The 16959-nt window shown below is 37.6% G+C and overlaps 1 protein-coding gene across 1 annotated transcript in view; it reads right to left on the bottom strand.

Moving 5' to 3' along the window:
- NEGR1 (neuronal growth regulator 1) overlaps window positions 1-16959 on the bottom strand; it is a 920677-nt gene that overhangs the window by 202604 nt on the left and 701114 nt on the right. The window contains exon 5 of the mRNA XM_060084535.1: window positions 5082-5202. Coding sequence (XP_059940518.1) covers window positions 5082-5202 — 121 coding nt within the window. The remainder of the gene's footprint in view (window positions 1-5081; window positions 5203-16959) is intronic.

Below are 16959 nucleotides of genomic sequence, written 5' to 3' on the forward strand. Positions count from 1 at the left end.
GTTTTTTAACTGATATATTGATCATTTTAATGTTTTACAACATATTTGTTTTTCACTTATGGATGAAATTTGTATTTACCTATTTGTAACATTTGTATCCCTATCTTAAATTATAACAGAGAATTAAGAAAGAAACCCTGTTGTGATTAAAGAATTCTAAAAAGACATTGGTACAATTGTCCATTTGCCTAAAAATAGGCAAAGTGAATAAAGTATGTAGTATTTTATAAGACTGGAGCAGTTAAACTCATCATAAAAAATAAGAAGGCATGTCTTTCTAGGTTGCAGGCTTGGATTTGAGGAAAGCTAAAAAAAATAGGAGGGAATTCAACTAAGTAAGCAAATAATAAAATTCTGATCTAAGACAAGATGGTAATACCATCTCCACAAAGTGATACAAAACCTATGTTTTTGCAATACCAATTTAAACGTTAGTCCTCTAAAATTAAGTTTATGTTTTTGGTCTTAATCCTAAGTGAATGTACTGTTCTCAAGCTATAGATGAACTTATCTCATGTTATCAAAGACATTATTTACTTAGCCTATTCTGAAGTGTCCTTTCACTGCATATAAGGAGTGTATTTCTTTTTATCAATCTTCTCTGTTATTAAGAAAAAAAGTTTAAATTTTTGGTTCTCTGTGTAATTGAACTCTGAACTTTAGTTTTCCCAATACTTAAAATGTTTTTATATAGAGAGTAAAATTTAGCCTATTAGAATTGTCCCTGCCAGGTATGCTGAAAGAGACTATAGTGTTAAAAAATGACCATTTTATACAAAGGAATATCTTAATAACAAGTATATAACTTTAGTCTTTCTCATGATGCTTACTCAAACAGTGCAATAGACTAAAGGTCAAATGGCTAATATTTCTAATATATAAACAATTACATCATCCATGTGGGAGACAATGTGACAGCCATCTTTGAAGATGGCATCTGATGATTCTCACCTCTCGATATTTATGTTCCCCTATTACCTCTCCCTTTTTGAATAGGGTCACCTTTTACAACAAATAATATATTGCAGAAAAGATAGAGATTTCTGAGACTAGATCATGAACAGCTTCTATGGTTTCTCTTGAATCACTAGCTCTGGGGAAAGTCAACTGTCTTGTCATGAAGACATCTAGCAGCCCTATTTATAGGTCTGTATGGTGATTAACAAAGGCCTTCAATCAAAAACAGGCACCCACATGTAGGACATGTGAGCGAGCTACCTCAGAAGCTGATCCTCCCGCCCTAGTCAAGCCTTCAGAGGATCAGCGCCAGGTGACATTTGACAGGACCTAAGTCAAAGACCCTTAGCCATATCCCACTAACTGCTCCTGGATTCCTGACCCACAGACACTGAGATAACAAAAGCTTACTGTTTTAAGCTGCTAAATTTGGGGGTGATTTATACTTCACAATAGATAACTAATAATGGCAATGTATACAAGGAAAGAACATGGGCTGAGAGGTTGACAAATCTAAAGTGTGTCCCGACAGCATCTTTTAAGTGAGTGCTCTTAGACAGGTTAAGTCTCTTATGTTTCAGTTTTGTCATCAGTAAATTGAGGATAATAAATCATACCTCACAGAGGTCTGAAGAATAAATGAGATAGAATTTAAAGGTCCTGGAAGAATAAATGAGATAGAATTTAAAGGTCCTGGAAAGTGATTTATCCTCAATAACGTTTCCTTCTTTTCTTTAAATTGTGCTTCATTTTGCAGGATTTGTTTTTTAAAAGGCTTTCAATCATATTATTCCCAGCACACAGAAACGGATTTACAGGATGTGGAAGAACTATAGGCAGAGATAAGATTAGAGATGATCAGGCACTTCCTCCTGTTTATTTGTTTGTGTTTATTTGTTTATATTTATTTGAATGAAGATCTGGCTTTGAAGATCTTGATTTAAGCGAGATGAGTTTTTATAAACATCCTCTTAAGTATAAGTGAAGAGAGTAAGTTATTTCTGAATATTTTTTGTAAATCTCAAGTATAAAAGATCTCTAGGAAATAAAACTCAAGATCTTGTAAAAACTATGCTCTGCTCCAACAGTCTCTGCCAGCCTCATGCTCCTGGTAATGACCTTGAGGTCAAGAAAACAACTTGAAAACATGCTGTATCTGTTTCTTTTCTGTCTGGTTACCTTGACTCCATTATTTCTGTGTCTTTGATGAAACCAATTGGGAAAGTATAAGTGAGTGTTCCTACGTGCAGTCTTTTATTTTGCTATCTTGTAAATTACCTGCAATGCCTTTACCCTGGCATTTAACATTGATATTTCAAATTATTTTTGATAGACTCTGAGGTCCCATGAACAATACTGGGTGCCATAGTATAAGGGTTAAATCCACAGACTCTGCATGAATATTTGCAAGACTTCCTGGGCTCAAATCCCAGCTCTGTCACTAATTATAGACTTGTGCAAATTAGTTAAAAACACTGTGCTTTGGTTTCTCTTCAGCAAAAGGTGAGTAGCATCTATCTTATAAGTTTGTTGTGAAAATAAAATGAGTTAATGTTAAATAGCAGGTGCTCATTACATAGATTTTCTTTTTTTTTTTTTGCGGTACGCGGGCCTCTCACTGTTGTGGCCTCTCCCGTTGTGGAGCACAGGCTCCTGACGCGCAGGCTCAGCGGCCATGGCTCACGGGCCCAGCCGCTCTGCGGCATGTGGGATCCTCCCGGACCGGAGCACGAACCCGTATCCCCTGCATCGGCAGGCGGACTCCCAACCACACATAGTTTTTCATTTTGATTAAATAAATATTTGAAATGGCCTGGGTCCTGAAGATAGCATGGTAGATGCTCTTAGTGAGTGTAACAACAATCATTCAGCAAGCAGAATTTTTCTCTCTCTTACTCCCTGAATATACTCCAATTTGCTTTTCTATAATTTTAAGAGGAATTTATATATTCTTTGAGAATTTTAATATTCCCTCAAATATAACTCTAACAAATGATAAATGTATACTTCATTCTGAAGTGAAAATATGTTTGCCTTTGATAAGTGCATTTGATTTTCATAGCGGCTAGATTTTCTCGTGTGTGAGTGTATTGGGGAGGGGCACTGATGGGGGGAATCTATCTACCTTTTTTAGCAGTGGTTCTAAACTCCTTTGAAAATCTAATAAAAGCTATAGTCCATCTCCCCACTTGGAAAAAAAAAATCACTGAAGCTATGACTGTGGACACCAATTGGCTCTTTGCTATCTTTGCTATAGGCCAAGAAAGTGGGCTGAGGGTTGTTGTAGCCTGTTTTGACAATGGTCACTGAATTTAGGAATGGGGAAGAGAGAGATATAGCAAAAAAAAAATTATTAGAAACAAAATGGACTTTAGTAAAGGAGTTCTCACTTGTGCTGCTAACAATAATTCTGCTTGTAGCCTTTAAGAAAGGTATGACACAGTTTCAAAAGTGACTTTGAAAGATATGTAAAATAATTTAAGTCATTTTTTAAAACTGTGCTTTGTGGAGAACCAGAGATGGGGAGGAGGGGCTGCAAGGACAGCCTAATGGAAGGGAGGGCTCTGAGCACATGGAACTGAGGCTCCATTCACCCTTACTTTCACAGATATTACTTATTGGGCTTCCAAAAAAGATTGCATTTGAACAAAGGTTTTCATAATTTTCAAAGGACTGAGAACCACTCTCCCATATGTTTATCTCTAAAGATCATCACAAACTGAAGACTTCCCAGCCTGGATTATCAGAATCTGAGGAAGGTTATATTGCCAGATATGTAATCCTGTAGCATGGGACAAGGGTGACCACAGACTGGTTTATCTAATTCTAGGTATATAAAAGTATAGGGGCTTCCAGGAAGACACAAAGATTTAGAATTAGCAAAAGCATTAATGAATTAGTAAAAAGAAGTAGTAATTGAGCAGCCCAAATTGTAGAAGAAGTTGCATAAAAAACAACTGTGAAAAATTTTAGGTAAAACAACTGTCAGTTATCCAAAACAAATGAGATAGCTATGGGGATATCTTTTATTGTTAAGGCTGATGTTGAAAGAGAATATCTTCCATAAATCCACTTTTGATTACAGTTTAAGAAAAAAATACCTGCTTATGTCACACCCATGCTCATTCATTGTGGCAACATCTAAGTTCTTATATGATTTCACCTGTTTTCTGTTTAGACGTTTAGCCGTAATTAGTTATGAGCCATGACACTAATAAATAAACCCCATACGTATATGTTGAATAGTATGAGATTGCCAACATTTAGCCTTTTTGACTGAAAAATGGAAAGTTCATATGGTCCAAGCTAACATTTTCTTGAATACATCCTTTCCCTAGTTTTGAAGCAAAAATATATATATATATTATAGATAATACCCTCCCCTCTGCATTACATCTGTCATTTCACCCGGGGGGGGGGGTCTTCTTCTTTGATGGCTTGATAAGAGCAGGTAAAGAGATCTGAATGAGCCCACTTGTTGAAAGTAAAGAGGAAGTCATCAAGTCCTGTCTTCTCTTGTTCAACAGCTCTTGCTAAGGTTTTCTGAAGCTCCCCAAGCTCCTCTGAAGTTAGAGTAGTCCTCAAATCCCCTTGGTTAGTCCTTCAACCATGTATTTTATCCCTCTACAGTCCCTTTAGTGATAGACTACTTAAATGCCACATTCTATAAAACAAAATGTTAAAATGACTTGTGGGAGAGGGAAGCAGGTGAAAGGGTTGAGGATTATCAAGGAAGCCAGGCAGAGTCCGCAGCTCCGATTGCTTTTGGAGTGCTCTCATGGAAACTGTGCCCAAGTCCTTTAAGAGCTGGTTTATTTCCCAAGTAAACATGATTGCCAGCAAGAGCAATGGCGTGCTGGCTCAGAGGGCGGGAAAGAAATGAAATGCACCAGTGATGGGGGATTTGAAGGCATTTCTGAGATCATATAAACCAAAGTGGACATTTCTTCTGGATGCTGTTAGCTACTCATCCTCCCATGTGGGCCTCTTCAGTTTGCCTGCCCAAGAAAAGGCTGCTGAGAATCATTCAAGACAGTTAAAGAAACTGCTTAAAGTAAATATCTGAAACACAAACACATTAGCTCAAAGTGCTTGAAACAGAGTAATAATCACAAGGTCCTTACTTCTTCTCTCCTTTGTACCATTCAAAGGCCGGAGGCGGCACACCTGAACCTTCGCATCTTATCAATCCGCTGCGTCCCGGGGCCACAGTGCCAGATTTAATTTCCTGAATCGTAGGAGCAACTGAAAAAGAAACAAAGAAAGAAAGAAACTGCGGGTAAGTTAAAATAATCTTCACCTGAAATATAGAGCACACATATTTTTACTCCTTCTATATTCAAAGTAATCTTATGCCTGATAGGCCAATACATCACATTTTCAGTGTTTTATGCTTCTCTTATGAAACTAGTCATTTTCAGCTGCATTTTTCAAGTTGGACAATAGATGAATGTTCCCAGGGAGTGCAGAGTAAATGCAATACATTTTGGCCTTGCTTCCTATTGGAAAATGGCATTGTTGAGGGGAACATTTCATCTGTACCTCAGTCAAACTACACTCCAATAATAGCTCTTATTCACTGAGTGATGGCTGGGAGCAAGTCACGGGGTTTGGTGCTTTATGTTCATGATTTCCTCACAGAATACTCTAGGCGAGATGGCATTATCCCAATTTTACAAATGTGAGAACTGAAACTCAGAGAGGTTAAATAATTTGTCTAAGGTCACACAGCTACTTAGCTTCAGAGTTTGGATTTGACGTCAGACATGTTGACTCAAAGTCTGAGTTCTTTCCATATTCTGTGTTTTTCCCTACTCCCTATGCTTTAGCACATTAGCGATTTTTTAAATGTGGTTCCTTCTACCTAGAATGCTATTCTTCACCATTTCCACAGATCCAAGACCCAAATTTAGGGTTCATCATCTCTATACTCTTCCCTGTTGCTCTGGCTGGAAATACCTTTCCCTTTTGAGTAGTTTATCTAAATCTCTCATATGACACACTTTCTATCTTGTATTGTAATTATTTATGGGTATGCCAGGTGTCTTTGTCGCTGCCTAAAGGCAGGGTAAATATCTGATTCATCTCTGCATATTCAGAGGTCAAAGCACAGTGCCTGGCACAAAATGATGCTTAAAAAGCTTCATTATAGCATAGCCATTTCTTTTATTCATCAAATAGTTATTGAGCCATTGATACATACCAGGTCTTTCTCAAGGCACAAGCAGTTAAACTCCCTGACATGATAAAGCTTACATTCTAGATGGGGGGGGGGGGAACAGAGTATCAGCAGTAAATAAAATAAATAAGTAATTTAAATAAAATATTAGAAGAAATATCATTTAAAAAAGCATTAGAGGGCTTCCTTCGTGGCGCAGTGGTTGAGAGTCCGCCTGCCTATGCAGGGAACGCGGGTTCGTACCCCGGTCCGGAAGGATCCCACATGCCGTGGAGTGGCTGGGCCAGTGAGCCGTTGCTGCTGGGCCTGCACGTCTGGAGCCTGTGCTCCACAACGGGAGAGGCCACATTAGTGAGGGGCCCGTGTACCGCAAAAAAAAAAAAAGCATTAGAGCAAGGTAAGAGGAATTAGAGCAAGGAATGGGTTACAATTTTATAAAAGCTAATCTGAGTAGGACTCATTGACAAGGAAAGATTTAAGCAAAGATGATGTAGATGAGTGAGTCTGCTATGTGAGTATCTGGAGAAAGAGCCTTACTGATAGAGGGAACAGCTTGCAGTAAGGCCCTGAGGCTGAAGCAAGCCTGGTTCAGTTGAGAAATAGCAAGGAGATCAGTGTGACTGAAACAAAGAGAAAGAAGGGGCAGTAGCAGGAGACGGAGTGTGATGGTTCATTTTGCATCAACTTGACTGGGTCACAGAGCATCCAGATATTTGATAAACATTATTTCTGGGTGTGACTGTGAGGGTATTTCTAATGTGATTAGAATTTGAATCAGTGAATTCGGCAGCATATTGCCCTTCCCATGTTGGGTGCACATGATACAGTCAATTGAAGGCCTGAATAGAAAAGGCAGAGGAAAGGAGACTGTCCCTTCTCTACCTGACTGCTTGAGCTAAGGTATCAGTCTTCTGCTCTCAAACTGAGATTTACACAACTGGCTCCCCTGGTTCTCAGTCCTTTGGACTTGGACGGAACTACACCACTGACTTTCCTGGGTCTCTAGCTTGCAGACAGTAGTTTGTGGGACTTCTCAGCCAGTTAAGAAGTGAACCATTTCCTCATAATATAATCTCTCTCTCTGTCTCTGTCTCTCTCTGTCTTTGTCTCTCTCTATATATATACATCATATATATATCACATATGTATGTATGTATATGTGTGTATAGGTGTGTGTGTATATAGATACACACATATATTATGGGTTTTGTTTGTCTGCAGAACCCTGAATAATATATGGAGCCAAAGGAGGAAAGATCAGATAGGACCTTGAGAGCCATTTTAAGGACTTGGCTTCTACTCTGAGTGAAATGGTGAACCACTGCAGAGGAGGGATATAATCAGACTTTTGTTTTAAAACTATCACATCACTCAGGCTGCCATGTTGAGAAGCGACCACTGCGAGTCCAGGATGAAAGCTGTTGCACTAAGAAGACAAGTGATGTTGGGAGCTCATACCGGGGTGGTAGCACCTGAGGCGGTGGAAAGTGACCAGCTTTGGGGTCTATTGTGAAGTTGGAGCCAATATGATTTCTGGACAGACTTTTTTTTAAAAAAAGAGCGTGATTTCACTTGACTTAAATAGAAAGTTAGAAATACCAATTGACTGAGATGGGTTAGACTGTAGGTAGATGAGTTTTGGAGGGAAACATTAGGAGTTGTATGCATGTGTCATTTTTTTTAATAGACTATTTTTTTTTTTTTTTTTTTTTTTTTTTTTTTGCGGTATGCGGGCCTCTCACTGTTGTGGCCTCCCCCGTTGTGGAGCGCAGGCTCCGGACGCGCAGGCTCCGGACGCGCAGGCTCAGCGGCCACGGCTCACGGGCCCAGCCGCTCCGCGGCATATGGGATCCTCCCAGACCGGGGCACGAACCCGTATCCCCTGCATCGGCAGGCGGACTCCCAACCACTTGCGCCACCAGGGAGGCCCTAATAGACTATTTTTAAAGCAGTTTTAAGTTCACACAAAATTGAGTGGAAGATGCAAAGATTTCCCATATACTCCTTGCCCTAACACATGGATAGCCTCTCCATTGTCAATATCTCCTACCAGAGTGGTACATTTGTTACAAGTGGTGAACCTGCACTGACACATTATTATGACTTGAAGTCATAGTTTACATTAGGGTTCACTCTTGCTACTGTAGATTCTATGGGTTTGAACAAAAGCATAATGACACGTATCTATCATCACGATAGCATATGAAGTATTTTCATTGCCCTTAAAATCCTCCTATTCCTAAATTTTCCTATACCTGCCTATTCATTTTTTACTACCTCACCACCCTCAGCAACCACTGATTTTTTAAGTTTCTCCATAGTTTTGCTTTTTCCAGAATGTTAAGTAGTTGGGGTCATATAGCATGTAGCCTTTTCAGCTTGGCTTCTTCACTTAGTAATATGCATTTAAGGTTCCTCTACGTCTTTCCATGGCTTGATAGCTTGTTTCTTTTTAGCACTGAGTAATATTCCATTGTCTGTATGTACCACAGTTTATCCATACACCTGCTGAAGAACTTCTTGGTTGCTTCCAAGCATTGGCAATCTTATGTAAAGCCACTCTGAACATCTATTTTTTTGTGTGGAACTAAGTTTTCAACTCTTTTGGGTAAATACCAAGAGGTACAATTGCTGGATTGTATGGTAAGAGTATGTTTAGTTTTGTAAGAAACTGACAAACTATCTTCCCGCCAGCAATGTATGGGAGTTCCTGTTGCTCCATGTCCTCACTAGCATTTGGAATTGCCAGTGTCCCAGATTTTGGTCATTCTAATAGGTATGTAGTGGTATCTCATTGTTTTAATTTGCATTTCACTGATGATATGATGTGAAGTGTCTTTTCATATGCTTATTTACCATCTATATATCTTTGGTGAGGTCTTTGGTCCATTTTTAATTGGGTTGTTTGTATTATTTTTATTGTGTTTTAAGGGTTCTTTGTATATATTAGATAACAGTCCTTTATCAGATGTGTATTTTGCAAATATTTTCTCTCAGTCTGTGGCTTGTCTTTTTATTTTCTTGATATTGTGTTTCACAGAGTCAAAACTAATTTTAACAGGGTCCAACTTATCAACTATTTCTTCCATGAATTGTGCCTTTGGTATTGTATCTAAAAAGTCATCACCAATCCCAAGGTCATCTAGATTTTCTCCTATGCTATCTCTAGTTTTTTTTTTTTTTTTTTTTTTTTTTTTTTTTCTTTTTGCGGTATGTGGGCCTCTCACTGTTGTGGCCTCTCCCGTTGCGGAGCACAGGCTCCGGATGCGCAGGCCCAGCGGCCATGGCTCACGGGCCCAGCCGCTCCGTGGCATATGGGATCCTCCCAGACCGGGGCACGAACCCGTATCCCCTGCATCGGCAGGCGGACTCTCAACCACTGCGCCACCAGGGAGGCCCTATCTCTAGTTTTATATGCACATCATTTTCCATAAATATTTTCTTTCCTACCAATTTACATTTAACATAGTACATATTTCAAATAACACTATGGGAAACAGTTCAATACAACAGGAACCTAGAAGGTGCAAATACTAATTCATTCAGACAAAAGATCTGAGTAAATGTGCACTTTGGATTTATTTTAAGTTTCTTTAGAAAGCAATAAAAAAATACAGTTTACTGATTTTTCAATATGCAGTGAAAGTGAAAACTGTAAACACTCTTACAACAGAATATTGCCTTTCATTTAAAAAATACCTGAGCAGACTAATCATTTTCTGTTAAGGGTTATACTTCACTTTGAAATTATAGCACCTCTATTTCTCTCTGAGATTTTTATTCTTAATAGTAAAGGTTCAATTGGAAAAAAAACTTGCAAAGAAATATTTTTATAAAAGTGCTTGCTAGGGCTTCCCTGGTGGCGCAGTGGTTGAGAGTCCGCCTGCCAATTCAGGGGACACGGGTTCGTGCCCCGGTCCCGGAAGATCCCACATGCCACGGAGTGGCTGGGCCCGTGAGCCATGGCCGCTGAGCCTGCACGTCCGGAGCCTGTGCTCCGCAACGGGAGAGGCCACAACAGTGAGAGGCCCGTGTACCACAAAAAATAAATAAAATAAAATAAAATAAAATAAAATAAAATAAATAAAAGTACTTGCTAATAACTTGGTGAAAAATAATAAAAAATGATTACCAGAGAAGTTTGAATAAGAAAATGTTATGAGATAATACACATACACACATTTATAAATACACAAATACAAACACATGCACATTCTCTAACTCAACATAAGGAACCATTTGATAAATTTTAACTTTCTTTGTTAAGCAAAGATTCACATCCCCCCTTATAAGGCAATAAAATTACAAAAGATATTTATAAATGAAAACCCACTTATTGTCAATTACTATGATACTGTTTTGCTTGTGAGAAGTATAAGTAAGATTGTATTTTTACTCTTTTTCTCACAGGCTTTCATCTCTTTCTCTCTGTCTGTCACACTAAGAGGCCATAATCTTGTATGATTTCCAACTATTATTGAAGATGAAATAACATATGCAACAAGAGATCCATCACAAGCTTCTATTGATAACCTGGTTAGTTTAATTACTCCTTGTTTGTCAAGGGGGGCATGACTCATTACAAACAAAACCATGAAATCCAGAACATTGCCTGAAAACCCAGGCATAATGAACCAAAATAAAAATCTAATTTGTCATTAAAAGGCTATTATGCAGTACAGTGTGCATATGGCTCAGCACTAGGTAACCATACAAGTTAAAGGGGCATGATCATATTGTCTTGGGGCTTCACAGGCTGCTGTGAAGGACACTGAAAATGGAGAGATACTAAAATGACATATGGAAGACTAGATAAAGAATGAAACAGGAATTAACACTTGTGAATAAGAAAAAGGCCTAAGAGCATTTTATGTGTTATAGAGAATTAAAGGGCTATGGGGTGTAACTAATAAATATGGAGAGGGGAGTCTTAAGTAGATTTCATTTTGAGGCTAAAATTATAAACTTGAACTTGAAAGCTGCACTGATTTTTCTTGGGGTCATGAATGAACCCTTATGCTATTATTCTGCCTCTTTTGAAAGTGACTATTCAAGAGAAAGAGGATTCATCCACTTATTTATTCTTCATTCCTTCATCAATTCAACAAGTATTTTTACTGGGGACTACATTAATGAAAAAGTAACATTCCTGGCCTCACAGGGCTAATATTCTTGACGTTGTATGTGTGTGTGCATGTACATGAATATGCAAACAGTAAATACATAAATACACAGTACAAGAGCCATATGAACTAAGATGGAAACTGAGCAGGGTAAAAGAAAAAGGAATGTAAAGTGGGTTATTTTATATGGTGCAGTTACAGGGCTTCTTATTGATAAGGCAATATTTGAGCAGAGAATTAAATGATATGAGGAAAGGAATCATGTGATTATTTGTAGGAAACTATTAAAATAAGAGGAAACAGAAAAGTCAAAGACCCTGAGTTGAGACCACTGAGGTAGAAACATGCTCAACAAGTTTGAGGAGCAGCAAAATGGTCAACATGACTTGAGCACGTGAGAGGAAGAATCCAGAAGAGAAGGTTGGATGGGTAGCTGGAACTCAGATTCAGAAGGTCTGGTAGCCTATGAATTTTATTGTAGGAAGATGAGGTTTTGGAGATTTTGAGCAGAGGTGGGACATGGTTTGATTAACATTTTATGCAGATTTCTTGGCCAATGTGTGGAACATTTTCTGCATAGAGGCAGAAGAGGAAACAGGCAGAACAGCTAGGAAGCTGTTGTAGTAATCTTTAGGATGATAAGAAAAGCATTGGCCAATCCACAGAAAAGGCAGGAATTGAGAGAAAATTTAATTAAATAGATCATTGGTCACATTGGACCTGAGTCAACTCATTTTAGTTAACTGGCAGTGATAAGACATTTTTAGTGAAATTCCAAGTTTACACCATTCTGAACCATATTACTTTGTATAAATAAAAGAGTTCTATGGCCACTGAAATGTCTAATTAAACCCAATAGGTTTCTTTTCTAGAGCACATCCTAGAGACTGCGATGTCCATATATGCCTTATGAATCTCTTATAGTATGGAGCTTTTCCAAATTTATGAGACCACAAAATTACAGAAAATTTTATATTGGAGTTCCTGTGGGCCTAATAATTCTTGAGATATATTCTAGATATGCTGGATGGTTGGAAAAGTAGATGTCTAATGTCTATTCCACATCTTATGTTATGTGATACATGACTTTTTGAGTCAACAGTCATCACTGGTTCAACAGACTTCTGTGTGCTTATGAGCTATAATCGACTAATGAGTTTTACGTGATGAAATTATTTGCATCAGAAGGATAGGGTCACTTGTTTGCTAGAAATATATACCTCATAACAATTATGACTAATTAAATCTCCAACTAGAGCTGTAACAGTGAATTTTATGTATGCTTGGTTAAGTTGTACCAAACACTCATTTTCCACTGGAATGTTCCATGTTTTAGGAAATTATATTGGGCCCTTCCTAGAAAAGACAATCAAATCGTAAAACCTGAGTGGTTGCTCGCAGGGCTTCTTTCTTTCACCTTCACCATCACCCTCCATTTCTCTGTGAATTTTGGTCCTGGCCCAGAAGTGAGAGTAGGATTGTAAATATACGCATATATAGGCATTTTTATTTCTGGAACTGTTTTTCCTTCCATGGAGATAGTTTTTTGGTTCTACTCATATATAACTTCTTTTAATTACACCAAAGCAGCAAAGAAGGTGATTACTTGGGCCCTTCAAATTCATAAGTACAAAGGTGTCCTTTGGAATAGACTGATTTATGTGCAATGCTGAAATTTAGGCATCCCGCCCTTGTGTCAAATTGTATATGGTTGTGAGCTGAAACAACTGCACAGTGAAAAAAAATCAATTTCAGATGAATGTTATTGGACAGATGTGGGGAACGTCAAAGGACAGATGTTGGGGAAGGTCAACAGTGAAAGGGTCAAGAAAGGATATTTAACACCTGTGTGATTCAATGCTCATAAAAAAAATGTGTCTTCCCTTTTCCTTTACTCAGTGGGATTATTTCCTTTTATTGTTTAGCCAGTCATTTCAGGATGAAGATAATTAAAGGTTCTTCATTCAAAACTCCAGGCTCTGCAGGTGCAAGCAACAGAACCTCTGCACTTGACACCCAACAAGCCTAATCCAGATTCAATTTTCTTAGTTACATGACAATAGCCACAAAGACCTCCTTCTTCTCTTGCCATCCTCAGTGGGAGCTTTGGTTTTGTACAAAGTCTTATTATCAAAAAAATGAGTGAATCGGAGAATTGCTTTAATAGCTTTAGTGAAGTGAAGTAGCTTCGGCGAAACTTTAGAATTTCAAAGACAAAAGAATTTGATCACCACCCTGCCACCTCAAAATAATGGACAATGATAAAGGTGCCATGTTAAATAATTACAACAATAAAGAAGAGTGAGGAATAATAATGAGAAGTGAAACATGAAGAAATCCATCCTAGAGAAGCTACATAGGAGAACACTGTGGTAAATAAGCATGTTGACCTTGGTCTAGATTCTGAAACTTGTGAGCTACATTAAGGCAGCCTTGGTCAAATGCAGTTTTTGAAAAAAAAAAAAATTAAGGTTTCCAGTACCTACCAGAGAACACATCATGTAAGACGTGCCTGCTCAACACACTACTGTTATGGGTGAGGATGACGATAGTTGAAAAATTTCTTCCTTGAAGATAGGTTGCAACTCAGGGTGGGAAATATATGAAAATCTGTCCAAGATTGTCATAGATCTCACAGAAATGGATCACACGGTCAATAAAACCTTTCTATGAAGCACATATGTCCTTATCGTATGGACTAATGTGATTTTAAAGAAACCTAAGAACTCCATACTCTTGCTAAGAGAAAATTTTAAAAAAATTATCTAGTTAGTTTTTTTTTTAATTATTTAATCAAACTACTGTAGTATAGTTAAATCATAGCCTTCATGACATAAAGGACTTTCACATTGATTACACCTCTGGTCAGCTTTCACAGGGAGTGAAAATAATCCAGCTTGTAAGGTACTTCCTGCTTCCCCAAGACCTTAAACATTTACACAGTGGCAAAACAGTGTAGTAAAAAGGCCCCGCTTTGCAGTCAAGAAAAAGTGGTTCGAACATTTATCATCTGAGTTACTTAATGCTTTTAAACTCCAGTTTTTGCGTCTGTAAAGTAAATAGTGCCTACTTCATAAGATTGCTGTGCAGACAACGTAAAACACTTCTTTTAAAGTGCTTACCCTGGTGTTTTGCACTGAGCAGTCAATAAAATCTTTGGCTATTATTAAACAGAATTATTACAAGTGAATAGGGTATCATAGCTATGTTCCCTTTAAGAGCAAAGAATCATGATAAGATACAGATAGAAAAGGAAACTAAGGTTTTTTTTGTTTTGTTTTGTTTTGTTTTTTTGAATCATTATCTTCATGCTGCAAACACGTGATTAATTTATTTCAAAGTTAGACTAGTATATCACTTTTTACTCTCCCAGAATTCCATCATTATCCTGCTTTTTTACTGTAGTTAACCAAGAAAAATTTACTTTGTAATGCATTTGTGGCAGACCTTGTCTTATGTCTCATTGACCAAGAAGTAAGAGGCTTGGGTTCAACAATGTGATAGAACATCAAAAGTGTATGGAACACATAGGTGTCCCTTCTAGAAAGATGTCTAATTGTGGAGGTATGTCATGTGTTAGGGCATATACAAAATCAATGTACTAATTCAGTTAAGCATACGATGAGGTCATTTTTTCTTTCAAAAGAATGACAATGATAAGAATTTTGCATGTAAACTAAACTTCAATATTCAATATTCATTATGACAGTGTACTAAACTGTGATCTCTAATTCCCTTATGTTTACACAGGTGTGTAAAAAGTAAAATATTTTGTAAAAAAAAATTCAGAGCTAAGATCTATAACTGCATAGTAAGTCCAATTTTAGGGGCATTGGTGAAAGTCCTAGCACTGGTCCCCTAAACCCTCAAAGAAAAATCTGTGCATTGTTTAATATTACAACATAAGGGATTCTTTTCCTAAACTCATGGTTTAATGCTATTATAATATTTAATCCTTTCAAGGGAGTTGAATATACCTAAGCTTTTATTAGTCAAAAATATTGTGGTGTGAATGATCTTATATTGTGTAATGAGTGTACATCTGTGAGAAGCCGTTTAAGGATGGATAGTTATGTTATTTGTGACTCATGAAGAAGTAGATAAAAGAACAGGAGAGAAACGGTTATATAATGAAATGCATTTTTTTTTTTTTTTTTTGCAGTACACGGGCCTCTCACTGTTGTGGCCTCTCCTGTTGCAGAGCACAGGCTCCGGACGCGCAGCCTCAGCGGCCATGGCTCTCGGGCCCAGCCGCTCTGCGGCATGTGGGATCTTCCGGGACCGGGGCACGAACCCGTGTCCCATGCATCAGCAGGCAGACTCTCAACCACTGTGCCACCAGGGAAGCCCAAGGGTTATATAATGAGAAGTTTGTTCGTGATTAGGCAAAATTAATTCATATCATGCTTTTGGCAATGGTCGGCACTACTGAAATCACAGCCTGAAGTAGCTGTCCCCTTGTAGTCAGCAATGCTCACTCCAGTGATGCATCCACTGTAAAATATGTCTGAGATTTATTGGGCCACCAGCTGTATCAATAGGAATTAAATGGTTCACTGTTTTCCTAGCTGTTCACCAGACTTTCTTTCTTTAGACTTCATTCATGATTTGCTCTCTTCTCTGTTGTCAGTCATGCTGAATTATAGCTGTATGTGATTGATTTGGATACACTGAACAAGTTTGCAAGAACTGTGAAGTTGGGATTCTCCAAAGGCATTTTTTTTTCCCAGCACATATGATCCTGTAACAAAAGTTGTCCATTGTACAAACCTACAAATTCTTAAATATTTGAATGCATTCTTCTCATATTGAAGCTGTTATAAATTTCCTGATATAAAAATTATTTTTAAGTGAATCCTCCCCCCCCCCCAAAAAAAAACACAGATTAGAAGAATGAAAATATCCTTGAGACTATTTTTCTCACGGGGAAAATTTTCTAGTTGTATTAATTAGTTAAGATATGCTGTTTAAGCCTCTGTTATGTTTATTGTAATGCTTTAAGTCATGGTACCTTTTTAAAGCTTAATATTGATCTCTCAGAATGTGAATAAACTAGACTTATATATAAATTTAAGATTTTTGCAGTTAATCATTGTAAAATAAATGATAGCAATAAAGATTTAATCTGTAATAGATGGGGATAGCATTGGTAGAATCTTTCCTTAGGCTAATTTTTAATCTGTTCATGTTTCTCTCTGGTCTCAGGGCCAGCTTCCTCCAAGGACCTACTGGTAAATCTGAAGGCACCAAGGACTCTTGGGATGGTATAACTTCTGACCTCTGCAGAATAATCACTGGATCAGATTTCTTAGTTGACTGAATGGTTTATTATTTCTCTGTGTTTCTGTGGCCTTCAATAATCTTAAAATAGCACATTTTAAAAGTTGATTAAAATTCAGTTATTAAAATTGTTTAATTCTGAGAAATGAATAATTCATATTGCTAATATATTCTAAAGAATTACTTTCCAAACACACTGTCTTGGAGGGAAAGAAAAGAAAGCCTTTGAGTAGCTAGAAAAAAAAAAGGGCAGAAATTAAAGAAAAAATAAGATTTATATTACAGAAATCTAATTGTAAGCTACCCATTTCTCCCTGCCCACTGCCCTCAAATGTATGAAGGAGAATGTTGGAAATCTAGCAAGACTATAGGAAATATGTTAAGTGAATGACATTTTCCAAGAATATAGGCACAGATTCT

Source organism: Mesoplodon densirostris, chromosome 2 (genome assembly GCF_025265405.1).
Source record: "Mesoplodon densirostris isolate mMesDen1 chromosome 2, mMesDen1 primary haplotype, whole genome shotgun sequence".
In the NCBI taxonomy this organism is placed as follows: domain Eukaryota; kingdom Metazoa; phylum Chordata; class Mammalia; order Artiodactyla; family Ziphiidae; genus Mesoplodon; species Mesoplodon densirostris.